We start from the raw sequence: 27,905 nt of genomic DNA on the forward strand, positions 1-27,905 counted from the left end.
CCAATTAAAAAAACCTAACATTTTCTACACTTTCAGGTGGTTTTCTGATTGTGAGTTTGAAACTGCAACACAACCTCAGAATTCGATTGAGTACCAAAATAAATTAAGAAAAACTTTAATTTTTCAATTGGTGAATTTGTTTAATACTAGCTCTAGAAAAATAGAAAAAGAGCATAACTTTTAAAGACAAAACATCTTACAAGTTGTTGACCAATAAATAATGAATTTACCTACACAAAAACATCGGCAAAAAGGATTACTAAAAAAACATTAAAGAGAAAAACAACGAAGACAAAACATCTAATGGATTATTCCCGGTGGGTCTGACAATGAAAATGAAGCTATTTACACTGGATGGTTTTCAGAAAAACATGGCTGGAGTATTGGAAATTTATTAACTAAAATTTGGAAAGTGTGCCTGGTTGGATAAACTCAACTAGGATTAATTTCTCCAAAAAAAGATAACAATTTGAAGTGGATGATGCTCATGAGTGTGAAGTGGATGCTTGATGGTGCTTGAGTAACGGGAAATGGAGACTTCCGGTGACAGAACCCGTATTATGAGTATAATTAGGTATATGAACATTATGGCAACAAAAGCGGTCACTAATGGGATTCAACCAGTTTATGGACATATATGGCTGGACAAAAAGGTAACATAGTTTAGTTTTTATTGGTATTTTCTGAATTATCAAAAAATTGCCAACTTATCAAAAACTGTCCAAGTATGTTAGTTGACAAATTATTGCCTGGAAGTTGCCACGCTGTTGGATAAACTCATCAATTGCAAAGTGTTGGCAGAAAATTTCAAAAGTTAGACAGAAAGTTTCCTTTCTAAGGCAATATTTTGTTGTTGAAGCTTTTTCGACAAGGTCTCTAGTTTTTGAGTTATGTTATTTTGAATAGTTGTGTTAAATTTAGAATTTAATGCTAGAAATCTTCCACATGGTGCTAACTTTGGCATGCTAAAAATGGGAAAGAAAAATGAGCATTTCGCAATTCAGATGACTCGACATCAGCTCCCCCATGAAGCTCATCAATTGTGTCCCCAGAGAAGAAAGAGGACAAACAGAAGACGTTGGAAGAAATAGAAAAAATGCACTGGAGCACGCTCCGACGCCAGAGCAGCTTCTTCCCCGGATAATTGGCGTAATGCTGCCTCGTTTTAGTGTTAGTCTTACGGAAATTGAAATGGTTGTGAAGAAAAGGAATTGGAACGAGAGGCTCCGTTAATTCGTTCCGCCATTTATAGCCGAGAATTATTCAATTCGATTACAGAGAAATGAAGGAATATGCAAATTTTTATGCCTAGAGTCTCGGGAATTCACTTTAAAATTGAAAACAGATTTTTGTGTGAGTGGGCTTTAAATAATTTGTATTTTTAAAATTAAAATTCTAGTATTGTATTTTAAAAAACCTTGACTATACATAGCTTTAAATTATTTTAAAATAACCAAATAATTGAAGAAATACTCATTTTTAAAAAGAATTTCAAATAAATAAGAATCTTAGAAATTAACTTATTTAAAGTTAATATTTCGAAGAAGTGGAAACATTGAAAAAAATTCTTCCAAATAAAACCGAAACTTAAAAACATCCACAAGTACCATTGTAAATGACACAAAGGATATTTCCAAAAAAGGCGAGAGTTTTCGAGTTTTCTCCCCATCTCCTCGTTTTCTTCCTTAGAAGCCCTGCTGACTTTGTTTGGCAGAGCATTCGAGAGAGCCGCAGAGAAATCGATATGACGCTGTGTTTGGAAGGCTCTTTTGCTCATGGCCCCTGAGCAAGCAAAAGGACATTCGTCCCGAAAATGGTTTTACGAGCCAAATGGAGCTGTCCAGGCTTCTCACTTTTTAATGAAATGTGTTCGTTCAGAAACGAAAGAAATTTTCATTTTGAGAAAAAAAAAGAAAGGAAATCGAATAAGAGTGGTGCGAAAAATAACAAAGAAACAGAGGAGAGGCAAGTGTAATTAAAAATTCCTGAAATTCCAGTCAACAGACTTGCCAGAGTTTCAATGAAGAACAGAAAAATCTGAAAAATGAATAGTAGCTTGCTTCAAAGTTTCGTATTGTATTGAGGACTTTGTATGAATATTTTTATAACTGTCCAACTTTACCTATTATCATAATAAAACACTCCTAAAATTTTCTGTTACCGCCATTGGCAAATTGCTAAATTTTCGATAACTTTGAAATTAAAAAAAACTAGTAAAAAAGTTTTTGGAGAATTTAAAAAATTGATAAGTGAAAGCTCAGTCATTGCCACTTTTTGCCTGTTAATAAATAAAAATATCAAAAAGGACGATATACAAAATTTAGGGACAGAAAAAAGTCAATTTGAATTTTGCATCTTTTCACTACTTTTAAACCTCAAAACTCATATTAGAGAAGCATAAACAATTTAAGCACAAAATTTGTTCAAGAATACTCTATTGTAGTTATCAAACAAAAAAATCAAGTTATAGCATTAATAAGTAGGTAAATTTAACGAAAAATTTCAAAGAAATTTTTCGCGACTTGGCAGAAAAGATGAGTAAAGAAAACTGTCTACAGGGCGTGTTCGGTATTCAACATTCTAGATTGAAACTTCAAATTTTCTTGTCAAAAGTCTCCTTCTCAACGAACGAGAAAAAAGTGAGAAGTCTTGCGGCATCATCTGAGAAATATGTGGAATATAATGCCCTAGCGAATCCAGTTTCTCTGTGTCTTTTGATGAGTCGTCCAGCTGCCTGCCACCATGTAATCACCGCATAATCACTTTCACAAACTCTACAAAAGAATGGAAAAAAAGAAACCACTCGGTTCATGATGGCTCTTTTTTTCGAGGGGTTTATTCATGCATCTTTTAGTTTACTCTTAGTCTTCAAATTTTCACAGCCAGACAATAAAATATTTCTAAAATTTCAAGATCCGGCAACCATAGAACTCGAGTTTCATCTTTTTGAAGTTTTTCCTGTTTTCAAGCAATTGCCGAAGGATAGTCTCCGCCAAATTGCTCGTGAAATGTACTCCATTTTTGCTGCTAACATGATGGTTCAAATTGAATAATGAGGAAATGAAATATGTTTCAATTTTTTTTAACGCGTCATGAAGATTTTTTTTACTTTTCTGTAGACGTTATAAATTTGTTTTTGATATTTGAAAATTCAAGTGAATTATAGTTATATTGTTGATTATTATACCACTTTACTCAATAATGTCTGAACAATAATATACACACATTATTTCGATACCCACCATTCAAAATGTAACTGAAAAAAGTCTGAAATTCCGAGAAAAAATATCGAGGTGAATATTATATTTTGCATAAAAGTTTCACCTGTGAGCCTCACCAGATGTTGAAAATGTTTCTGTTTCTTCCACTTACAGGAATTTTTGCTGCTTATTTTAAAGGTGAAAATTTTAGGCAGCTTTGGTGAGTTGCCCAATTTATCCAAAATTTGGATTTTTTTTTAGAATTTTCCAGATTTTCTTCAATTGAAACATAATTAGAATATGCAATTCTGAAAAAGGCAAACACTTTTAAAAACATCTCCGAAATGTTAAAAATGTGCATTTTGATCATCTTAGTCTTAGCCTTTATCAGGCATTTCCTTATTTTTCTAAACTAGTAATGTATCGATTCTCGGATAGCATAACCCCTTCTTGTATGGTTTAGTTCCACTAAAAAGAGACCAAATGACATCGAGCCATGCATATAAATTATCGTTTCACAACACACGTGTGAGATGGGCGACTCCCAGTTTATAAACTCGGCGAACTTCAATTGGTCATTAAAATGAGAACTCAAAAGGGAGCCGCGCAACGACGAGCAACTGTTGTCGCGCAGTCTGGAGAGGATATCGATTGATTGATGAATGGACAATGCGAAAATGAAAAAGAAAGTGATGGGAATGAAATGTGATGAGTAGAGAATTGCTAAGGAAAATGATGACAAACCAATGAACTTTATTATATAATTAATTGATTGGAAAAGAAATGGAGTAAGATGAAATTGTACCCAGAGCGCCAGAATTGTGTTTCCCAATTTTATTGTGCTGCCTAAAAGTCGGTGTCAGATTTTTAACAAAAAAAGATAGTTCATTTGAAAAATGATGTACGTCCGAGTTTCTTTAATAAATTATTTACTTTTATCCAAAGCCTGCAAAACAGTTTGGATTAAAAAAATATAACTCTTGTTTTACTCAAGATTGGACCATTTCTGAGCTAATATTACCGTTTTTAAACATGCCTGGTCTTATCCACGGGTTTTGCTCAAAAACTATTAAGGTTAACTGAAAAGGTATCATAAATATTAAGAATTGGTATTTTTAGATTTTTTTTTGAAGCCGAAAAAATAGTGTTTTTTGTGGTTTTCTAGTTTTTTTTTTTTAGATTAAAAAACCAGAAGATCTCAAAAATCGAAGAATTATTATTTTTTCTCAATCAAAAAACTTCTGAATGTATAATAGATCAAATTTCAAAACTAATAAGACCTTATCGCAACATATATTTTATTCACAGGAAAATTAAATAAATTCGTGAAATTCTCTTCAATTACACAAAATGTGATCATATGACCGTAAGTTTGGAACCTAAGTTTCCAATTTGGCAACCTTCTGAACGTTCAATTTTCTGTTATTGCAGTAATTACTGTTCTATCAAATAGCGACACATCTTTCTTTTTGTTAGTTTTCATTTTTTTATTGGAATAACCAAAAATTAAAAATACCGTATTTCCTCTATTAGTAAGTCATGCAATAATAATTATCGGACACCTAATTAGATGCAATACTATTAGAGACTGCAAAACTAATACAGGCTGCCATACTAATTTTCGAGCAAGTTTTTTTTTTCGAACGGACGGATTTCATAATGCAAATTTTGATACCTCCAATACAGGGTTAAAAAACAGGGGTGCAAAACTAATAGAGGCTGCAAATATACTAATAGAGGAAATACGATACTCTAAAAATTTCAATGCCTTCTTTTTCTAAACTTGACGTGTCAATCGTATTTTCGGAATTATGGGAACGCGATAATTAATAACTTACTAGACTTACCTAAAACTGTAAATTGAATATCAAAATTATAGACCTATAAAAAAGAATTAAGTTTATGCTTCTTCAGAGTTTTGAAAATGAAAAATCAGTTTGGAGTAATGCCTGGTTTTTGGGAAATATTTCGAAAAGTTCCGAGAGAAAAGTACCAAATTATCAAAAGCGAAGCATTAATCACATCATATATTTTTTTCTGTTTTTTTCTTCTGTGATCCTTTAGTTCTCGAACCGATGTCTCCACACCAAATTGATACAATTTTCTCCGATTATCTTCTCACATGAGAAAAATGGAACCTAGGTTCACGAATATCTGTTTTTAAACCGCAAAAGGGTGATCAATTACACGACCTTCTTCTCATTTTCTCGAGGTTCGATTAAGTTTTGTCTTTCTGTCGGTGAGGCCTGTCCGAAGCAGCAAAAAAAAACCCAAAAAAAGAAAGAAAAAAAACTCTGTAATCAAGTGGTGTGGTCTCTGAGAATCGAGAGGAGGCGGAAAACTGTTAATGATACGGTTTTTCAAGGTTTTCCTTTTTTGACAAAAAAGACGAAGAAACGCTATGCTGATGGTTTGATAAGCAGCACAGGCAGAGAACGAGGGAACATTGAGAATGAGGAGAAGACGAGAACGGTGTTCGAATTAGGCCCGCCACTATACAGCCCCCTACGACACATGAAAAACTTCTCGCAACATTTTCACCCTTTTTCTGGTTCCGTTTTATTTTTTGAAAATTTCTCAACTTCATCCCTAACCAACCCTAAATCCCATTTGACATTAGGTCAAAAGCTGAGATTTTTAGCTGGCAGAATCTGATATTCATTTTTGCTATGGATACCTGAAAATTTAAAATTTCATTCCAGAAATCTAAACGAAATAGGTGAAGTTTTTTCATGTGCATAAAAATAGTTGAACAATATCTATTGGCATTTCTCGCTTTTTCGTAAGCTCTTATCTTGGATCAGAACTTGGTTAAACTTGGGCAAAACTGAGGAAAATGCCGAATTTTTCAAACCTAGAAATATAAAACTACTCATTTCATCACTTCGTGCATTCATCTTTTTTCTCTCAAAGTATGCATAAGAAGACTACGGTAGCAAATTAGATAGAGGGTGGGAGTGACCTGAACACAGCAAAAAATAGAACAAAGAGCTTGGCGGCGACTTGAAAGTCAACACCAGACGATGGCTCGTCTTCTCACTTTTACCGCAACTTTTGACTGAACTCTTTTGTCCTTGAATGCAGCAGAAGGATATCATAGGTTGATTTCTCTTATCCACTTTAATTTCAATTTTTCTAATGTTGCTACGGTTGATATCTATAGTATTTTTACAATTATGTAGAGTCTAAACAAACATTTTCTGGACTAATTCGATCTGATTGAAATCAAATAAGTTTAACTTTTAGTTCAAGTAACTGATCAAAAATTAAAGAAAATGAAAACGTTAAAATGATCGCTTAAAAATACAAGAAAATTTCTATCGACGTCGCACCAAATTTCTCGACTTTTACAGATTATATCTTGATAGTCCCTCATTTTACTTTTTAATTTTTCAAATTGTAAAATTTTTGTTGAATATCATTTTACATTATTTCTTTGCAAATTTTTAAATTCACAAAAGCTATCGAAATATTGAGTGTCGACAAAACGTTTTTCGAAATCCAGATGAGTTTTAATATTGCGAGTACTTATGCAGACTTACCGTATTTTCCCAGTTAAACTTGAGCCCCCACTAATCTACTTTGACGGCTTATATCTCGGGCTTCTTATCTTTTCTTTAAAAATGTTTAAAACCCAAAATATAGAGACATATTTTGCACGTATCTTGTCAGTCGACAATTTGTGATAAAACCAAAGAGAGCCGAGATATAAGATGTCAAAGTAGACCAAGGGGGAATATCTAATAGGGAAAATGCAAAATGTACTTTTCATCAATTGAATTTTTCAAATAGCCCCTTGAATCTCCGTCTATCAAAACTTTTATAATATCTAAGTCGCCACACATATTTTCTAGCTGCTTTCATCCAATTTCCCACCCAATAATATCCCCATTATGTGTAAAGGTCGGCAGCCATCGTCGTCTTCTCCGGACACTGTCTCCTAGTTGTTTTTTCTGTAACCTCTATGACTACAACCGCTTGGCTGCCCCGTATGTACATATAACTTCGATGAACCGATGTCTAATTCAATGAGAATATTGGAACATCATCATGTACATACCATGTGAATTGCTTGAACAAAAAAAAGTATTCACAGAAAAAAGACGACAAGTTTATGGGTTGGAAAAATGTGTGAAATTTTTATGATTGGAAAGGCGATTGACCGTATGTGGATGACGGTTTACCGTAATGTTTCAATGTCAAAAGGTGTGAGGAAAGTGAATGAAGAATAGGTTTAAGAGATATAAAAGATAAGGGAAAAAGTATAAGCCACAGATAAGAAGTGATAAAGGAATAGTACAAGAAATGCAGGTCAAATGGCTATGTTTAGAAAGTATCGAGAATTGGGATGCACTTTTTTGGAATTGAAAAAAAAATTAAAGACGTTCTAAATAAAAATCGTATAATAAGATTAGAAATCTTGTCCAGCTTTTAGTGTTGGAAAATTTATTAACGTTTAGAACGAACGATAATCAGAAAACCTTGCAGCCAGACAATTTTTGGTTCAAGTAGTTCGAGAAAAAAAAGTGCGTTTTCAATAAAACCACTTAAGATTTGACTTCATCGTGCATCACTGAAAACTGTTAAAGTTTGAGTGATTTATTAAAATGCAGTTTTGATGGTCCAGCATGGACCTAGTAAAATAATAAAAACTCTGAAAAGGTTTAGGTTGTTTCAAAAATTCCAGTCAACGTTTCGGTGAATCGCCAAATTTTCCAAAAGTAAGTGGTGTTTTTGATTCTCGGTTTTTAACTTTTTAATAAACGTTAAAAAAAATCAAATACATATATTTAAAGGGCATTTCCCCCATATAAATTTCTAGTATCTTCAATCCCTTATCTTATCATTAACCCCTGCTATCCCAGTAACTCCCCTCTAGTTTCATCTTCCGCCAGCACGCGCGCAGCTTCATCTCAAAAAGAAACAAAAAGAAAGTAAAATGGTAATAAGTGTTCGTGTCTCTCTCTCATCGTCATCAACTGGTATGCAAAAGCTTTCGCTGATGAAAACCGTCTTCGTTGCATCTCGGTGGTGGTGTCCACACTGAAAATACACTTAATGCGTCTTCTCCCTCCTTGTCATGTTGTTTTCGCTCTTCATCCCCGCTCCTGTTGTGAAGAGACACGGATGAATATGTTGCCTTTCTGTCTAAGAGACGCGGATAAGTGAAGCCAAAAACGAAGAAACTATGCCATTACTATGTATTACTGTATAAAGGGCTGGTTCTTTTTGCTTATTTTCAGAAAAAGAAGCAACATGATGTTGCCATCGTATGTTCGCTTTTAAGTGGCGGAAAAAGGAGAAATTGGTTTGCGAATGCGTAGATAACACATTCAAAACACAGATAGTTCATGAAGCATTTCAAAATGTTCGGGTCTGACATTGAACAATTATAGGTTTCACTTATTCACTAAGGAATTTCACGCATAAGTTCAAATGGAAAGGAAATGAGTATTGATACTTTTTTTATGAAGTACGGAATTTCCTAGGTTGATGTAATCGGAAATAACTTTTTGCTTCGGGGTTAGTTTTAAAGAATCATATGTTTGATCTACTACAGTGCCAGCTATTTTTTTCCAAAATTTTGCTTTTTGTGATTTCACAATTTTTCGAATAGTCCTAACTCTAAACATCTTACAGCTTAATCTACGTCTTTGCAATGATTTGGAAACATTTTTTGGAGGGAACAACATCGCAGTTTTGTAATTTTCTGAAACATTATTTAAAGTTCAGATGGGTCCCGCCACGAGAAAGACATTTATGACAAAAACTTTTGATTGTTGGTGGCCACTTTTTGGTGCCCAAAAGACTGTAGACTATACATTTTTTCGCCGAAAGACCCAGACTAGTAAATTTAATTTTAAAAAATCTTCAGAAAAATTCAAAATTTCCTGAGAAAAAAATCCGGAATTAAATTTTCCCTAAACCTAAGTCCACTCAGTGTTCCACTTTTTTTTTTCAAATTTCGAATTATACAGTAATCCAAGTGCATCATGCGGGCACTCGTTAGTTCCTCCCAAAAAGTTTGTTTAATCGTTCCGCTAAAGTTTTTTCCAAAACACTCGGCACATGGTCATCGCCCAGCGCCGACAATTTATGCCGTTTCGTGTTCGCCGCCTGTATGAGAACACAGTTGTCAAATGCTCATTTTAGAGTACGGTAGCTTTCCAGATTCCATACGTATCTATTTCTCATTACCATCTGATTTTAATCCGTCTTTTCGTGTAATTCACACGGATAACAAACAAACTTATACAAACAAAAAATAAGCTCAATGGGTGGGATAGAAGAAGGGGGAGAGAAGTGGTCTGCGTCTCGTGAAAGTGAACAATGATTGCGTGAAGTTCAAACCAGATGTGGATATGTGTCTAGGATTTTGGAGATTTTCAGAACTAGAATTTAGGTTTTAGGCTGACTTTTTCGAGATTACAATGAATGGTTTATTTTCTTGAGATTTTTGTGGGTAGCACTACCTTGGAATACCGTATTATCCCTGCCAGACTTGAAACATTTTCAGTGTCTTTCAACATACCAGAAAAAAGCTAAAGCTTGCGCTATGAGTTTTCTTGATTTAAAACTTTAAAAATAAGAACTTTCACCTTTTGAAATTATTTACATTTCTTCGAAAGAATCGGACTTCTACAGACTACAGTTTTCAAATTTATTTTCCGAAAATTTTCCCACTGTTTTCTTAGTTTCTCTAGAATCTTTACCTGCTCAAAGTTCACACCTATTCATTTTTGTTTTCCCGTTTGTTGTTTTTTTTTTCATTCACCTTTTCTTTTTCCCCCATTCATCGAGCTTTTTTTGGTGTCTGTCATCGAGTCCATGGGCTTAGCGAGGCTTGAAGATGAGCGCGCGCAACTTTTCGCGTTGATTGTCGCATTATTCCCCCGCGATCCCATTTTGCTCTTCTCATCGCAACAGCAGCAGGCTCACACGTCGTTATAGTCTCCTGTTTGTTTCGCAAAAAAGGACTTGGCGTCCCCGAGAAGAAAACGATACGCAAACACATATATAGATTGCAAGCAAGAGTGAGAGGTGTGTGCAAGCTTAACTCGGAACACAACGGGAGCCACCTCTCGACCTTGTATGGGAGAAGAGTCAATGCGCCTGGAGGTTGAGAAAAGAAAACAATGATCTTGATCCAAAATGATCTCGATTTCTTTTTTGAGCATTTCCAAACATCCAGAGAGCTCATACCGTAACTTCCTACTATTTTTAACATCAAAGCTCTATATGCTATAAGATTATGAAAAATGTGATTGAAAAATGGAGATTTTGAGAACATCCAGGGATCATCCAATGGTGGTTTACAACTTTTGATAGCTTATTTTATCCATTATAATATCCAGATTTTTCACAATTTGTCACTTGTTATAGTAGCTTTGTGACAGATTTTTATTTTATTTTTGCTTGAAATGCTCTCCACAGGGTGGTTTTTTTCGCTGTTCTCTGTATTTGAACAATTTTTTAAGATTTTTTCAGTTTTATTTCAGCTAGAAAAGTTTAGAGTAAATAGGCTACGGTATAAAAAATAGGTTACGGTAGAAAAACAAAATCTTCGTAAATTGTTTAGATTTTTTGAAATTTTCAGTTGACGATTAGGTAAAATGGTAAAAAAGAAATGTTCAAATGAAAATATTTTTAAAAAAATTTGAATTTCAAAAATTTGTTGCAGAAGTTTAGAGCGTTCATGTAGGCGCCAAAACGTCATTTCTTAATTTAAAAAAAAGTTCAGAAAAATGCGCGAAGATGGTGTGAGGAAGCCAGTTTTCAGGCAGGCGCCATGTTTTGAAACCGAGCCTGCCTTGTATAGAAGCAATGCAGAAATGAACATTTTCATGTTCAACATCTGAAATTATGAGTGATTGCAAAAAAAACCATTTTAAAACATTTTTTGAAAAGTTTACTTGGCTCTAAATTTAAAACTTTTGTTTTTCAGAAACCTAAATCTTCAATGTTAGAAGCTACCGTAACCCTTCTCCCCCGTTTTCAAAAAATCTCATCTCTCCTTAATTTGTATTTTCAGAGCATCCTACAACCTCTTCTCCAACGTGCTCCAGCCAACTGACCACTTCACTCTCTGAAACCGTTCGCAATCAGCGGAAGACGCTGGTGGGGATTCGTCTCCGGCCGCCTGCGCCTGTACACACAATGACATAGACACAAAGAAAAGGTGAGGAGTGTGATCGTATTGAGAAATGTGCGAAAACGGGAGTAGGAGCTCCTGTGCTCAACCTTCTTATTCTCTTTATTTGACATATCGAGAGCATAGAGATGGACACCCCCTTAGAGCCACATTTGGACTTAGGCCAACGCCTGTGGTAGATTTGAAATTTCTAGTTTCTTGTTATGTTGTTTTCTTGTTTTGCTTTTCACCTTCTGAAGCTTCAGAAGCTTCTTTTGCCATCATCAACCCAATTACTATAAAGTAACAGAAACTTTCGCTGATGCTTCTCTTTCCTTCGTTTTTCTGGTACAAGTATCCGCCATCGAATGAAAAAATCTTGTTTTTAGCCCTCCCTAGTGTTCGTTGATGTTTCTTTTGTACATATATCCGTCGCTCTCTCCACCTCCATCTACTTCGATGGCAGTTGTTTTGGTGCAGGCACCAGGGGCGCAAAGGTGAAAGTGACGAAAGAGGCGTGGCAACCAGGAAAGAGTGGACCCTTAGTTTCCCAACGATTCGCCGCTTTCCCTCCATTTTCTCTAAACTTTCTCAGCTTTTCGGCTTTATCGACAGCTTCGTTCACCGTTCTCGATCATTTTTCTCACCTGAATTTTCAAAACTTTTGTCTTTTTTCCATGGAATACTTTTACATTTTCTATATGTAGTTTCATTTGTTCCAAAAAAATAAGTATTTTCTGGATAATAGGTTTCTGTATCTAAGTTTACGGTAGGTGCAAGTAACTTTGCGTAAAAATTGAAAATTAAAATGATTACTCAACTTTTTGAATACCATATTTCTCTAAAAAAGACTTGTCTTAGACCTTGCTCAACTTTGACAGTTTTGGCTCCAAATGGTTTCATCAAACAACTGTCAATTGACAAAATACGTGCAAAATATTTTTTCTATATTTTGATAGTGGAACATTTTTTGATAAAAACCTAAGAAAATCGAGATATAAGCCACTCAAATTATAACATTTTTTAGAAGCTAGAAAACGTAATTTTCAGTTTTACCTTGTCCCCCTGAAAGTTCATGAATTTCAATTTAATTATTTTTTTCCAAAAACCGCATCGTGCCAAAGATTTTCATTTTAAGCTTTATCCTAGATCCACCCGACCAGATTACCATAAGTTGAACTTGTTTTGTTTGTTGAGTTTTTATTCCAGCAAAATCGCACCGTATCTCATCTCTGATTTGTTATTCCCATTGTTTTCTGGTGGAGGTTTCGTATTCGAAATTTTTTTTTTAATTTTTAACGGCAATTTTGAATGTATTTTTCAAATGTTAACGAAGAGTTTTTTCGATAGTGTTACTGGATCTTTGATAAGCATATGATCTTCTTAGCTTTATCGTCTGATTTAAGTCCAGTAAAAAAATAATCTAGAAAAAGTTGAGCAGGTTTTATGACTGTTTTTGTGAGGAATTGTAGATTTGATTGAACATTTTTATAATCTAAAATTATTTTTAACTCAAACTTCAAAAAGCACTTCAAAAATGCAACGAGTATGATGGATGGAAGTCAACCACAAAAAAACATATTTTTTAGATTTCTAAAACTGAAGGCTCTAATTTTTTAAACATTAAGTTTCTAGTAACAAAGTCAAAATTTACTCTGCTATTTCGTACTAGCTACTTCCTCATTTCGAATTTTCAACTTTGACCTCATGGACATATCCACGTGTCGACACAATTTCTAATCGGCTAAGCTCCTACTTAGTCAGTTTTCATCGCGACTAATATTTAACAACGATGGCCTTATCCTATTCAGTTAAGCCTTGGATTCAAAAATTTTGAAAATCTCATACGAAATTGAAAACCTATCAACGTATCAAGTTGGTGTCGGGTCTTCTATATTTTTTTTGGTTAAAAAGAAGATTGAAGCCCTTTAAATTTTATCCAGCTTCATCGAAGATTTCACAAATTTCAATGAAATTATTCTTCAAAAATCATCGAGTCTCCTCCCTTCTTCCCCCACTTTTTCGACATTAACTTCCCATTTTTTGAGAGGTCATCAAACTTTTAATGATCTCTCGAGTCGTCCATCAACTTTCACTCATTTCACAGTTGTTTTACGGCTCATAACTCCGCGAATCTCGCACCCATATAAACTCTCATTTTGCTTGATAATTTCACACTCAGTTGCAATGAGTACTGTAGTCTTTATGAAGTCTAAACTTAAAATTTTCACGCCAAAATAATGTGAGAATTTTAAATTTTCTAACCATGATTGAGAGAAATTTCCAAAAAGTTACTGTATTTCCTTACATTACTTCACTTTGAAAAGTTACATTTCGGTTTATTTTGAAGATTTCAAATTTTCGTACTATTCCTTTAAAAAAACATAAATAATAAAATTTATGAAGTATCTCATTGGTTTCACTGCTTCATATTTCTGGGAAATAAAATATTTCTATTGACCTAAACTATCTTAAAATTATCTATATTCCAATTTAATACTATGTACTTTCCATCTCACCCATCTACCGAGTTAACTGCAAAATTTTTCAAAAGTTATGAAACTAATTATTCCTCCGGCAAACAAATGTGCCTATCACACGCTCTATTCATACCATATTAACTTGCTAATCAACTACTTTTGTGTTGTTAATCACTGACACATATGTAAATTTCATCCTCCAATATCTCGCTCCTATTGTTCCTCCTGTTTTTGAATCATGGTGGTGCTGCCAACTCAGCTCCACTTAGGGGCGGCGCCTGATGTCCAATTGGGCTCTGCCGGCTTTTGCTACCAACTCATTACTTTTACACCTACGGTACCTATTTTTTGTGTTTTTCAGGATACCTCTCAACTATTCATCAGCTTCATCTAGTCATCTTCTTTTACCTGTAAGTAGTGAACAAAACAAAAACTCGAAGATCCAATGTTTTGCCTCCTTGTAATAACTAATTCAAAAGTTAAATTGGAGGCCCCTTCTCTTCGAATAACTTATTCTCAAGATGTGAACACTCGCCCATTTTCAAAAACATGATTAATATTTCTCGGTAATACGATACTTGTCTCTATATTTTTTTCTAAAATGCGCATCTTCCTTATACGTCTAAACAAGAAGAAAAAAACCGAAAAACAATTATTGTTTTTGAAAAATGAAATAGAATTTGAAGGAGGTAGCCGTCCAACTTCTGACTATTTGGAGCTAGGGGCGTCAGTTGGTGAGCTCACACCAGGCGCCGTGCCTTGGTAAAATTTGAAATGGTGTAAAATCACACACGTTGGCAACATCTCTATTGCGCATTCAGTGTAAATTTAGCAACTGTGCAGGGAGAGTTGTGTATAGGACTTTGGCAATATGTGTTTGGGTGAGCCTAAGCCTATCCCTAAGCTTAATCCTAAACCTGCACCTAAGCATAAGCTTAAGCTAAGCCTAACCCTAAGCCTAATCCTAAACCTAAGCCTAAGCCTTAGCTGAAAAAAGTCTTTCAACTTCTTTTAAAATCTCAAATCCCCATATTTCCTTTTTTTTTTGTTCAATCAATTGGCAACTTCTCTCAAGTTTAGTCAGAATCTGTGACGCGTCCGCCTTCTGAATACAAACTGGGGAGTAGAGCATGACTAGTATTGTAGTTACTCCATGAATCTTTCGTTTTTCTGACTGATTGTCAATCACGCCTAGTAATGTATCTTTGCTTCATGAAAAAGCTCACATTTTTGTTCATTTTGTCGTGATTGTTTTGTTGCTTGGACAACTGTTTCTACATTATTGGTTTGAACTACAGATGTAGCTGTTGAGTTGACTTAAAAAATATATGTACTGTATAATTTTTGAAGAGTTTGATTTTTATTACTGTTGAAAGTTGCTTAAGCTTTGAAAAAATCAGTTCCCCAAGAAAACGTCTTACATTCTTAAGCCATTTTTGTCATCATTTAAATTTCTGAATATCAAACCTTCATAACAATCCTCAATTCATTTCGCTACAAATTACTGTTATTCTGCCAACTCTCAAAATCACTTATTGACGTGTGGGTCCGACTCCAAAATTCTCGATAAAAAATTGTATTTCTTATTTGTCGCAATTCTCCCTGCCAATCGTCAAGTTGTACAACTCAGTGCCATTCATTTCATTTCACTTTTTTTCAGATCCCTTTTCCATTGCAACAAACACATCAAACTGAAGCAGCCACCGTTCACACTGTAAGTATATGGAAATTGGAAAAAGTAGAGCCAACTCCCCTTACTTCGAGAATTGTATAGCCTAGTACATTGTACAAAGTCAGTTCCAATTTGAATGCTTATTTCAATGGAACTGCCGCCGCCGCGTGCGCCAGTTTTAAGGAAAGAAATTGTACATTTTATGTCTAGTTTTTTTCTCAGTTGAATAAATCTACAGTAACCCGAGTAGGATAGCCTTGAGATCCGTTATTATCATGCATGTGGCCATTGTCATTATTATTATAATCATTATGAATAAATAATGAGGCACATGCGCCTCTGGATTACTGTAAACATAGTTTTATAATTATATTCGCTGTACAGGCATTTTTTGCAATTTTTGTATGAAACCTACTGCTCTACTTTGACGCTGATATCTCGGCTGTATTAACTTTTATCAAATTAATTTGAAAAATCAAACACCAGAGAAATAATTTAGCACGATTTTTTTAGTTGGCGATTTTTTGAGAAAATCGACGAAAACTGAGATATTAGCTATCAAAGCTAAGAGATCTAATAGGATCCATACGGGTATAGGTTAATCAAAGAAACTTTTGAAAACAACTTTTTTCCAAACAAATTTGAAATTATTCAAATTGCAATTTTTTATTTTTAAAGTTTTTTTTGGCATGCTCTAAGACCTCATATATTTCTTTCGGTTAGTAGCGACGGCTACGTGGCAGTTGAGACTAAGCAATGTGCCCGGTTAGTCGCTACTAAGTCATGATGAGCACGTGTTAGATGAAGCTTAGCCGACATTGATCTTCGAAATTTTACTGATTGCCGTCTCATCCTGCGACGCGCTTTGTTCGGTTGTTTCCAGCACGGATCGAGGTCAGAAACCGATTGACACAGGAGAATGGCAGAGGGTAAAGTTAAAGTTCAGCTGCTTAATGCTTTGTAAATAAGAAAAGGCGTTTTTGGGATTCAAGTTGTTTAAGGTCATCTCAGTTTTTAAATGCGATTTTAAAAATAAGGCTTAAATTTAGCTTTTTTCTTTAAACTTTTTTAGAAAACACAAATTTTCGATCAAAAGTCAAACCTTATTTTTTGTTCTATAAAAAAGGAAAAAGCTGATAAACAACATCCAACATTACAAATTATGTCAAATTATCAATTACCTCATTTCTCTAAGGATTTATTAATAGACTCTTCCTTTTTACTTCTCATAACTTTATTTCTCAATTCCAATTTTTCTTTTCGAATTTTTAAGTTTGCTTCAATATTTCTAGATTATTCTATTCTAAGCTCTCCCTAACTGAAACATTTATAAATTTAAAAATAAGCAAAAATAAAAACAAACGTTCTATTTTCTATTTTCTGGCATTGGCACACGCACAAAGGCACACAAAAATCGCTCTATATTTACCCAAAAACAGCTCTAATTTTAGTAGATTTCTAGTAGAGCCTAACGAAAAAAAAAACAGACATGCCGATACACTTTGGCCTCGAGAAAAACAGTACCAAGTTGCTCTAACAGAAGCGGCCGAGAGTCATATTGACTTTTCCATGGCACCCAGAAATCTGAACAAATAGAAAGAGGAAAAATAAGAAGAATAGGAAAATAAATAGAAAAAAATAGAGTAGCCAGAGAAAAGTGGGAGGAGTGAGGGGAATGGAACTGTCTGAAAATTTCAGAACACATTTTTATCATTTTCAGGGTTACCGAGTTGTAATTGGTATTTTCTTAAGATTAAGTTAAGAGTCGAATTGTAAATACTCCTAACTTATTGCTTATAGTTAGTTTTTATTTACCTAAAAAGGTTTAGCACTGAATCTCCAGAGGCAGACGTAGTTGCACCTTTTTCCAATTGGCACATTTAAAAAATCCCCATTTACTCAACGTTATGTAAAAGTTTTTTTTTCGAAATTTGTCTAAAAACTTAAAGAAAGGTGTATGTTCCAATTGGCACATCGATATTTGAGTCTGTTTTTGAGCAGTTTTTCAATTGAAATTAAAAGTATGGGAACATAGGGTTTTCTAAATGTACGAAAAAAAATTCCGCACTCCCCTGAGCTTCCCCCTTCCTTTTATAAACCAACGGAACTTTCCCAAAATTGAACTCTAAATGCCACGTGTCGTATATGCTAAAGTTTGTCCAAAATCCGTCTAATCTGTACATCGTATCCCAGTTTGTGTCTGTTTGGAGCTCATCCCAACAGCCCATCCGAACGGATTTAAATGCATGAAGCAGCAAAAAGCTAGCACACTCTGCTCTTGTCCATGCCTTTTTGTTAATTCACTAATTAATTAGTAAAATTTAAGTTATCAGATCCTACCTGAATCTGGAATAAAACTAGCTTCATTTCTATTCCAATTTGCAGAAGAGATCCGATTTTTGATCTCTGCTTGCAGCTAAATTCGATTTCAGTTCTAATCGTATTGAGTATTAAATCGTCACATTGAATGATTGTTTCCTGGTATTTTTTTTATCTTACAAAAATCTTGATGCTAAAAAAATCGTCTATTTGGTGTCTAACCCAAAAAGTGCCAAAAACTTTTCACAAAAATTGACAACCTTTCTGATTATGATCAGTCCCCCAGCGCTACCAAAAACATGAAAATTCCGTTCAATATAACTTCTTAATGTATTTCTTTTCATGCCTAATGATAACCAACTTATAAGTTGTTTACAGTCCACATATGTAAGAGTTGCACAATCACTCTCACCTCGCAACACACTCACAAAAGTTTTCGCTCCTCCTCGAATTCTGTACTTATTCGTGTCAAGGAGCATATAAGGTTTTTGATATGAAAAAGTGTTGTTTGTTTCCATTCCACGTTTTATTTCTTAATTGCCATTTCCAAGTTTTCATGATAATTTTTTCTGCTGAAATTTGATGCTGCTTCAAAAGCGTATTGGCTCGATTCCAATAAAGTAGGTTTTTTGAAAAAAACCTTCACTTTTTAGTTCTTAGCGAACAGACCAGATAAGAATCACTATACTCATGACCAAGGCATCACATAATTTCGAGCAAAACCAGCAATTTTCAAGATGTTGGAGAACTTGGAAAGTTTGGGTACATACATGTAACATTTTCAGCAATTGAAAACATTGGTATTCACAAAAGCTAGCGCCAAGCTTAAGCCAAGTTTGGCCCGGCTTGAGCTTAATAGCAATGTCTGTACAAGCGTTGGCCTTAAAATTGTTGTTCAAAAATTGGGAGCCAAATGTCTAGATGAATAAACAAATCTTGAAATTTTTGAAGATTTTTCAATTATCTAATGCTCTTATTTTCAAAGTTGGTGCAACACATATATGGCTAATAAACCTAACTTGGAAAAAATAGTAGTTTGTTTCATAGAAGTACTCACAACCAATCGTCATCTAACCCATGACCAAAATGTTTGCAAACTGTCACTATTATAGGCTTTAAGCGGTTATAGGCAGAAACTTGATACGATAGTGATGTGCTGAAATTCGAATATTTTTTGAAAATTGAGTTCACTGTGTGGAGCTTTCTAGAGTTTTAAAAGTAAATTTGAATCTTTTCGTTGAAAAAAAGTATTTATATCTGCAACCAAAATCATTGCGCAATTAAATTATTAATTTTAACAAAATATTGTTTTCCTATTTGAAAACCAAGCTCCTCCTACTCGCTACTACAAACCTTGAAATCCCGTTATCCTTGTGAGGGGCGTGGCCTCATCGTAGGCGCCTCCGATTGGCGCATAGTATTCGGTGCATAACAATTCAATCCCGATTCCTTATTTTCTTCTAGCCAACTCGCTTATAATCTATTAAATTTTTTGGGGAAAATGTTTGTTGCACAAGTTGCTCGAAATGACATCAAGTCACACAGTCACACACTCTCGTTTTTCTATTCTCACTCATAAAGTCCGATAAGGCGCGGCGACCCAACATCGCCGCCAACAAATTATTTGTTTGACACAGAAAAGGTTCAAATTCAAGTTTTATAAGCATCGACGACAAATTTCCTCATTTTTGTGTCCCGTTATCATGAATTTCACCGAGTCATATGGTTTCGTGAGTTGTGAGAGACGCAGATTACCATTCTTTTTGGGTGGAGCGAACAGCTGGAGCCTGTTACTAAAACGTAGTTGATAATTGGGCAATGAGAAAAAAGAGCATGATTACGGTAGTTTCTAGTTTGGATTTGGAAATTATAAATATCTCTATGATTATGGCATGCAATACTATTTTCAATAGTAACGGAGATTGTAACTTTAAATGTATATCAAACAGTTGCAATGAAAAGTGATCGGCTCTAATATCTAATTTTAAGAAAATTTAAAATTTTTATTTGTGTTTTAAAAGACAGACAAGGTAATTAGAAAAACTGTGAATGATCAGGCACTAGGCATTTTGCACAAATCTGGAGAAAAAGTTTGCATTTATTGAATATCATGTGTCCAATTTCTAAACTATGTGCTATGCTCCGGAGCACGCTTTTTTTGTGACGAAAAGTCTACCGTAGTCAAGTTCATCCCCACTTAAATCCTCTTTTTCTTCATCTCAATTTAATCTTAAATTCTCCATTTCACTTAAAATCAAGTTAAACCATCGGCCATCAACAAGTTGTTAAGAAAAATGAGCTGTACGAGATCATCTATCAATAAGACGATATCACCCTCTCTTTTTCAGGTAAAATCTCTTGCAAGGAAGGGGGCAATCTTCGATGTTGAGATATCAATCTTAAAGTCTCGTGCGTAACTGACCTGAAATTAGAAGGGAATTGAGCTGATTTGAGATTTAACCAGCTTGCTTAAACCTATCTTGGTTTAAGATATAACTTCTCTATTTATGCCTCCTATAAATTTTTAGAATTTTTTATTTTAGGAATAGTTAGAAAGTATTATTCAGTGTACTTAAAAGCTAGCGCAAAAATGTTGCCTATTTCTCAGCGTCCTCAATAGCAACTACTGGAGAAATGCTCATCATTTTTGTCTACAAAAGCCGATTTCACTTCCTTTTCCAAATAATTTCCAAAAAACTACCCACACATCCTAATATCCCATTATCTAGCAGCAAGAAAAAATATTTTGGCGCATTATTTCAAGTCTCCGTCTGTTCATCTTGTTCACCGTCCGTATGTCATTGTTTTCTTCTCCATGGACCTTTTTTTTTGTCTTTTTCCATTTTCCCACAATGTGTGATGACACCCCAAGATGGTAGTAATCCGGCGGTAAGCCCATGTTTCGCATTACGCGCCGCGCGCATTGTGCACATGAATATGACAAATGAGATATTGAAAAAGGAGCCAGAGGAGGGAGGACCATGAAGGAAGGGGGCACCATCACAGCGCTTAATCCCTTACCCTTCTCAGTTACGAGCACGAGCTTACTATCGTTGAAAAAGCGAGCGAAATATTTGAATTTTCCGAAACGAAACGTGTCGTTTACTTCCAAGTTTTCACTATCTAGGATTAATGTTAGCTTTTAAGCTTGTCTGTGAAATTCCGAAATTCGCCTAATCTGAGGGTTCTCCGAATTATGTCACTAAATTTTGTCTATTTCCGCAATATGTTTTTGTGATCTTTATCTCTATCAAACTACAACAGTGAATTCTACGGGAAAAAAACTAAAAATGCATAAAAATACATTGGGACGAAAAAACCTAAACCCCTTAAATTTCGATTTCAAATTTTCAAGGTGTACACTCAAAATAATAAAACTGCGTTGCGTGTACGCCAAAATAGGCCCGCCTTTTTCTCGTCCACTCACGGGGAAAACGCAAAAAGCGGTACCCCAGGCAATATCAGCCGCCGACATCATTCGAGGTCCGCGCACCACACTATTTTTCTCACTGTTGGTGTGGCGAGCTGTCCCCCACTCCCCTATTTTTGCCTTTTCCCCGTGAGATTAAAAGGTGGGGCCTATTTTGTCGTACACGCAACGCAGTTTTATTATTTTGAGTGTACTTTTGTACTACTTTCGTGGCCTGTATTTTTTTATTTTCAATAAACCCGATCAAAACATTTTAAGATTTTTTTTAAACACTAATTTTAAACACTATTAAAACTCCCTAAAACATCGAACGTCTACAAGAAAACATCTCTGGAGTGGACGATGACATTGTGTTTACCTCCAAAATAAATTAAAACATTTCTATGATTGAAATTTATATTTCCTTTTTTACCTTTCTTTAATTCTGGGTATTTCTAGAAAAGTTTCAAAATATGTTTCATTAAAAATAATAAATGCAATTCCAACAAACTCAAGCTGAAAAGTTTGAAGCTCGAAAAGTTAAAAATGCTCCTAATCCCCTAGTAAGGAATTTCCGAAATTTCGGATTATTTTTCATACTTGTTTGTTGCTCTTGGTCATGGTTTTCTGGTTTTCAAATTGCTCGCCTAATTTGATAAAGAAGCCTTAAAAGTTTTCACGAGTTTGCTGCGCCCCGCGTCGACGTGTCAATGTGCCAACTCATCAGGCTACAGCTTCTTCCCTTCATCTTTAATTCTTGTGTGCTCAATTTAGGGATTACCAGCACCAGAAATTTGAATGAAGTTGGATTATGGTTGAGTAGAAGAATCATGCGCCCTTTAGTTTCATTTTTGGGAGTTGGGAGTACGTAACTCCATAACTTGAAACAAGACAAAGTTGCGGTTTTTGGCGGGCGGGCGGTGGGCTCCGTGAGGCTTAGCAGAATGACTTTTTGTGAAGCAGTTTCTGGGTTTTAGTAGGCCTACCAAAACCCGAAACTTCTCATTTGTGTCTTCTCTAATGGGCGTTTGGCGGCATGGCATCGTCACAACACTCGAAAACAGCGCTGATCCTACCGGTCATACAGATTCATTTCCTTCTCAAGCTCTTTAGACATCTGACTCATTTTTTTAAACAACATGACATACTACTACGATTTTGAGCTGATTGTAGTACTGATCTGTTTTCCGATTTTTACTTTCTAAGTTAAGTATTTTTCAGTTACCAGATTAGTTTGGTATTAGTTAGAATATTATTACTTATACATTTCAGTTGTCTTACAGAACTGAAGATATTACAGAGTGTAATGCTCAGATTCCATTCAAGAACAAAACTTTTAAAGCCTGAAACAATAGTGAAAGTTACTCCGTGTATCTCTGCTCTGAATCTACAAAATCTTTTATTTTTTCCGTAAAATATATATTTCCAGACACGACGCCATGATGCTTGCATCATCAGCGCCCACGGCGCCCAGCCTACTACCTCCAAGCAGTCAACCATCGGCAGCCACAACTCGGGCAGATGACTGTTCCTCTTCAACGTCTCCAACAAACACATCAGCTTCGGATGCTTCAATGGAAATGTTGACAAGTTTAATGAACGGAGCAGTTGCAGCTGCAGCAGCTCCCGGAAATGCTTTAGTGAAGCAGGTAAGATCAAAAAGTAATCCGAGCAGAGAACATGGTTCCTTTTAGAAAGTTGGTGGGTAATAACCCCTAATCCTAGATTAAGTTTTGTAAGATGTATTGTTATTATTATCAGGCGAATCATAAGATCACAGATTATAGCATACTACAAGGTACTTAGGCCCATGAGCACTTTAGCAAACCACTCGATATCATACTAGGATTCTTGTTTTAAGATTATACTGATCTTGTTACCTTATATTTGTTACTTTATAGTTATTTTACCTTATCTACCTCATAGTTTTCTTATATTCCAGGAATCACCACCACTAACAACGCCTCCATTATTCAATCCAGATCTTGCTCTACTCCAGTTCAGTCAACTATTTCAAGCTCAGCAAGCAATGGTCCAATTTCATAATCAACAGAAACAACAGCAGCAGATCATACAGCAACAGCAACAGCAGCAGCAACAGCAGCAACAAAATCAGAATCCGAGTCAAAGTCAGTCTTCTTCCAGTGACCGTAAGAGGGTGAGTGTTATATTCTTATTCTAACATCATAACCAACATAGAATTCAAATTTTCAGTCCTATCCCTGTACATTTCAATATTGTGTCATATGTCAAAAAGACGTACACTCCTCAAAACTGCCATGCCATATTCGACAATGCCACGTGGCTAAGCCAATGTTCCAATGCCCGGCATGCGACTTTACATCCACATATTCAAAAAACAACGTTAAGAGTCATATGGTTTCATTACACGGATTAGCGGGTGACCCGATCAGTTATATGGATAAATATGCAGGACAAGTTGAAGAGTTCATGAAACTGTGCTTCCCCAATGGTACGTTCTTTTTGATTGCAGCAACAGGGGATTTAACCTTTAACCTTTATCAGTAATTTTTCAGTTCGTGGCAGAGGACGGCCGATGCAGGGTAGGAGCTCTCCAAAATCTCCAACAAGTCCAACACAGCCAGGGAGACGTGGTAGTCAAGCATCTTCTCTGCCATCTAGAAGGAATACTGTATCACAGAATGACTTGCTTGCAACTCTTCAACAGCATCAGCAACAACAAGCAGCATTCCATCCATTGAGGAATTTGAGGTATACGGTTTTCAAAATTATTGTAAAAAGCCTCTGACTTTATCGTCACATTAATAATTTCTAGCAATCCCGAATTATCTAGAAACTACAAATAGTTTCAGATTCAACCCACTGCAGTCAATTTTCCCGGCAGTTCTTGCAAATAACAACAATAATTCGGTTTTGGCAACCAATAAGCACGTCAACAACTTTCTGATCAAGGTACTAGAACTGTAGAGATCATTTGATAAGGAATGTTTTAATTTCAGCAGGAAGAGTCTGAAGTTCCACCGATCACAATGCCAATGCAAGATCTCAAGACAATGCTAGATGCAAATTCATCGCCATCTCCAATTTCCTTGTCATCATCTATAATTCCGATTCAGCCAATTAAGCCAGGGGAGAATGCTCAACCAAAATACATGAAATCACTGGATTGGACGATTTTGAATGATCTTCAGATGAAGGGAACAGTATTTGCTGACTGTAGAAGTAATATGGAATTATACGCAGAGAACATTGCCAGAAAGATTGAAAATACTAAAGCCTTTCAATCCTTTGTTCTTAGTGATGATATGAGAACAGTCGTTGAAGAAGTCAGATCAAGAGTTAGCATTCAACTTTTTGAAGTGATGTTTGCAATTCATAGAATGGATATTAAAGTTCTCAATCAGAACTTGGTGGATTCACTTCTTCAAATTGCTCCAACTAACAGTGATGCTCAATTACTTCGGAAAATGGAAAACTTGTCAGATCCAAATGAGGAATTTCTACTTGGCCTTACAAAAATTGATCACATTGAGGAGAAATTGGAAACTATGAAGCATATGTACAGGTTTCCAGAGCAAGTTGAATTACTGAAGGAAAATATTATCAAATATGAAATTGCTGTGAAAGTGTTAAGTGAGAGTCGGGCTCTTCGGAATGTCATGCAACTTGTACTCGCGATTCTCAATATTGGATTCTTCGATGATCGTCAATGTCTTTCAATCAATGGATTCTCAGTTTCAGATATCAGTTCTATTTTATCAACAAACACACCATCTGGTCAATCTGTGCAATCGATCCTTGTTACAATATTGAAAGATGAAATTAATTTGGATCTTGATGAGCTTTTCGGTCTTATTGATGTGCTCGAAAAAATTGAAAATGATGATGTCAACTCAGTTGCACAGGATTTAATGGTATTGGATGATAAAACAGTTCGGGCAGAAAAAGAAATGGAGCACAGTGGATCAAATATACCTCTCAGTGAGTTTGTTGAAAACGCGAAGACAATTTCAAAGGAGCGATGGGAACATTTCAAATCCTTGAAGGTTAGTAGTAAACTTGTCAGATTTGGTAAAATAATTATATTTTCTCATTTCAGACAAGCATTGAAAGACTCACTATATATCTTGGAAGCCCACTGCCACGCCATCAAAATCTTGATGCTCACTCTCCATTCAACAACGTGCTCCAAATGCTCCGATCCTTAAAAACTGCAATCGAGCTTGACGATGCATCAGATGACCATCACATCAATGTCTCGTCTCCTTAATTTTTGTTTTCTGGAAAAGGCGAAGAACTCGATTTGAAGCTTCTCAATTGAGTCTCTGCAGCCGACATTTTACGGGTCCAGCTTGCGAGGTATCTCCGCGAGTTGTCGGCTGCTATTTCGAGCTACCAAATGTTCCAATCAAGTTCGACGCCTGCTCCTAGTTAATTCAGTCATTTTGTTTACTCGTTTTCCCTGGTTCTCTGATAATCTTGCCTCCGGCTGTTCATATTTGTTATCTTAAATCCTTATCCCTCACAATTCCTGTTCCAAACTGTTCCTGTGTTCTGAAATTTTGCCAAAAAAGTACTTGTTAGTTGGTGAACTCTATTTTCCCTGTCGCTTTTCCATCTCTCCCCTGTGAATTCCTCCCGCTTCGTCCATCCATGAATCTATCTATCTATCTCTCAAAAACTTCATAATATAATAATTTTATCAAAAGTATTACTCTCTCCTTCTACCTGTTAATTTTTTCTTGAAAACGAACAAAAAGTCCTATTGGATTTATATGTGTACCCCTCTATAGCTTTTAAGAAAAACCTCCCCCTCTCTTGCTCTCTCTCTCTCGTTTTCACTCAATCTTATTGTAAAAGATTCTTTTTTTTCAATGTTTTTTTATTTTGTATTTGGCAAATAATAAAAAGTGGTAAAACTAAATTAATTTATCAGAGTTTATTGAACAAATCCGAATTGTCCAGTTCTTCTTTGAGCAGTGGATACACTCGAATAAGAAATTCACCAAGTTTGGGATCGTTAATCGCTCGATGGATCTAAAATCGGTAATATTGTTGACAAGGCTAAAGCAATTACGACGTGCGCCGAAACTAAATTTGAAGCTTTCAAGAAATCTAGAAAATTATGAAGCAGATTTGAGCTGTTTTATTTTGAAGCTCTGAAGAAAGTTCACTTTCACATTTTTTTTTTTCACTTTCACATTTTTTTTTCACTTTCACATTTTTTATTTCAAAACAACTGCTCAAATAGTACGCAGTTTAATGTATGAAAATAGACTACAAATTTAATACATATTAAAAATTCAAATTTACCTGAGTTGCGTTCAACTTCTGGAACTCGTATTTAGTTGCCACATTGACTTTGAGAATACTCGGACCAACACTTTTATTTTCAGTCTCAACGTCAGTTCCAACCAATGCATCACGATACAGTGTTTTTGATACTTTGAGATTTTTCTTTTCCGTTACAGGATCTTCTTTTGTGTTGTGATCATCTTTTCTTATTGTCACAGATTGGAGATCGCAATCCGTCAAAATATGATGGGCCGTTAGTTCAATTTGTTCGAAGACAATCTGAAAACTGTTTAATTATACCGAATCAATGATATTCTGATCTTCTTTGCCCAAAACGTACTTTAATTGACATGTCTAGGAGAGATTGGTAACACAGTGAAATAAGAGAATGTTTCTTTGAAGTGTACTGAAGGAGTGAAGCGGAAGGGAATTCGTGTAGGAAATGGGAGAAAGACCTACGCTTGACTTAATTTGATCTGAGATCTGTATTCAGAATTCGATCAAAGTTTAGCTAGTAAAACAATATCAAGTTTTCTATGTGATAATCTTTACGCAAAATTATGCAAAATTGTTCGACTTTTTCATTTACATGATTTTCGCTGAAAATATTGATTTTTGAAAATGACCATATTTTCAAATATCTGAAGACTGTCGTTAAATTCACGGTAACAAGCAGAAAATGTAGATAAAAAATATTTCAAACTACACGATTTCTCGTCTGAATATTTTTTCCCTCAGAAACAATTCCATTTTGCCAAGAAGTACTATATACCAGGGGCCTATTCAAACGTTTTCTTATTATTTCCGGCAAATGAAAAATTGACAAACTTGCAAAATGAAATTTTCCGGCAAATTGGCAATTTTTATTGTATCTTTTATTAAACTTTTAATAATGTCTTAAAATTCAATGATTGTGAAATTGCCAAATTATCAATTTTCAACGTTCCAATTATCAAGATATTAAAAATCTACAATTACCGTATTTTCTCAAAAAAAAATTTTGTTAGTTGACAACTATTTGATAGGAAAAATGACAACTGTCAAAGTTGATTGCCGCCACTCGTGGAATTGTTTCTTCTTACAATTTTAAATTAAAAAAAGAAAGTCCCACCAATAAAATACTGCCTCAATCAAAACACAAATGATCGAGTGATTTGACTTCTTTCGAGTTTAATCCGTTTCCGATAATAATTCACTGAACGAATTTTCCCGTAATGCATCTTAATTCTGATAGTTGATCTCATACATCTTGCATCTTGATTCTGATAGTTGATCTCGTGTTTTGACCAGATCATTTTAAATCTTTAGATCAAGACACAATAAAATGTGAATGTCGTCGTCCACGTCAAACTGATTAATTCTTAACTTCCGTCTTCTCATATGGTTGTATTCTTCTTCTCCTACATGTACTTTTATG

General features: G+C 35.1%; 2 protein-coding genes and 2 non-coding genes across 4 annotated transcripts; 2 read left to right on the top strand and 2 right to left on the bottom strand.

The window, feature by feature from the left end:
- The first annotated feature begins 5,545 nt into the window (after positions 1-5,545).
- Positions 5,546-5,687, top strand: K01B6.9. The gene has a single exon (NR_052601.1). It is a non-coding gene; the product is annotated as an Unclassified non-coding RNA K01B6.9 (non-coding RNA).
- Positions 5,688-11,226: 5,539 nt separating this feature from the next.
- On the top strand, positions 11,227-26,114 carry fozi-1 (Formin-homology and zinc finger domains protein 1). The gene is made up of 8 exons (NM_001392173.1): positions 11,227-11,379; positions 22,641-22,860; positions 23,154-23,369; positions 23,426-23,684; positions 23,749-23,944; positions 24,046-24,145; positions 24,193-25,239; positions 25,293-26,114. Exons 2-8 carry the CDS (start codon positions 22,651-22,653, stop codon positions 25,461-25,463), a joined length of 2,199 nt encoding a protein of 732 aa, NP_001379050.1. The 5' UTR covers positions 11,227-11,379; positions 22,641-22,650; the 3' UTR covers positions 25,464-26,114.
- K01B6.8 lies at positions 20,671-20,761 on the bottom strand. Its single transcript, NR_052602.1, has one exon. It is a non-coding gene; the product is annotated as an Unclassified non-coding RNA K01B6.8 (non-coding RNA).
- On the bottom strand, positions 26,059-26,891 carry K01B6.4 (Phage protein). Its single transcript, NM_001027478.2, has 3 exons — positions 26,829-26,891; positions 26,507-26,767; positions 26,059-26,230 (listed from the first exon to the last, which is right to left on the bottom strand). Exons 1-3 carry the CDS (start codon positions 26,838-26,840, stop codon positions 26,126-26,128), a joined length of 378 nt encoding a protein of 125 aa, NP_001022649.1. The 5' UTR covers positions 26,841-26,891; the 3' UTR covers positions 26,059-26,125.
- Between the last annotated feature and the right edge of the window lie 1,014 nt (positions 26,892-27,905).

Source organism: Caenorhabditis elegans, chromosome III (genome assembly GCF_000002985.6).
Source record: "Caenorhabditis elegans chromosome III".
NCBI lineage: Eukaryota > Metazoa > Nematoda > Chromadorea > Rhabditida > Rhabditidae > Caenorhabditis > Caenorhabditis elegans.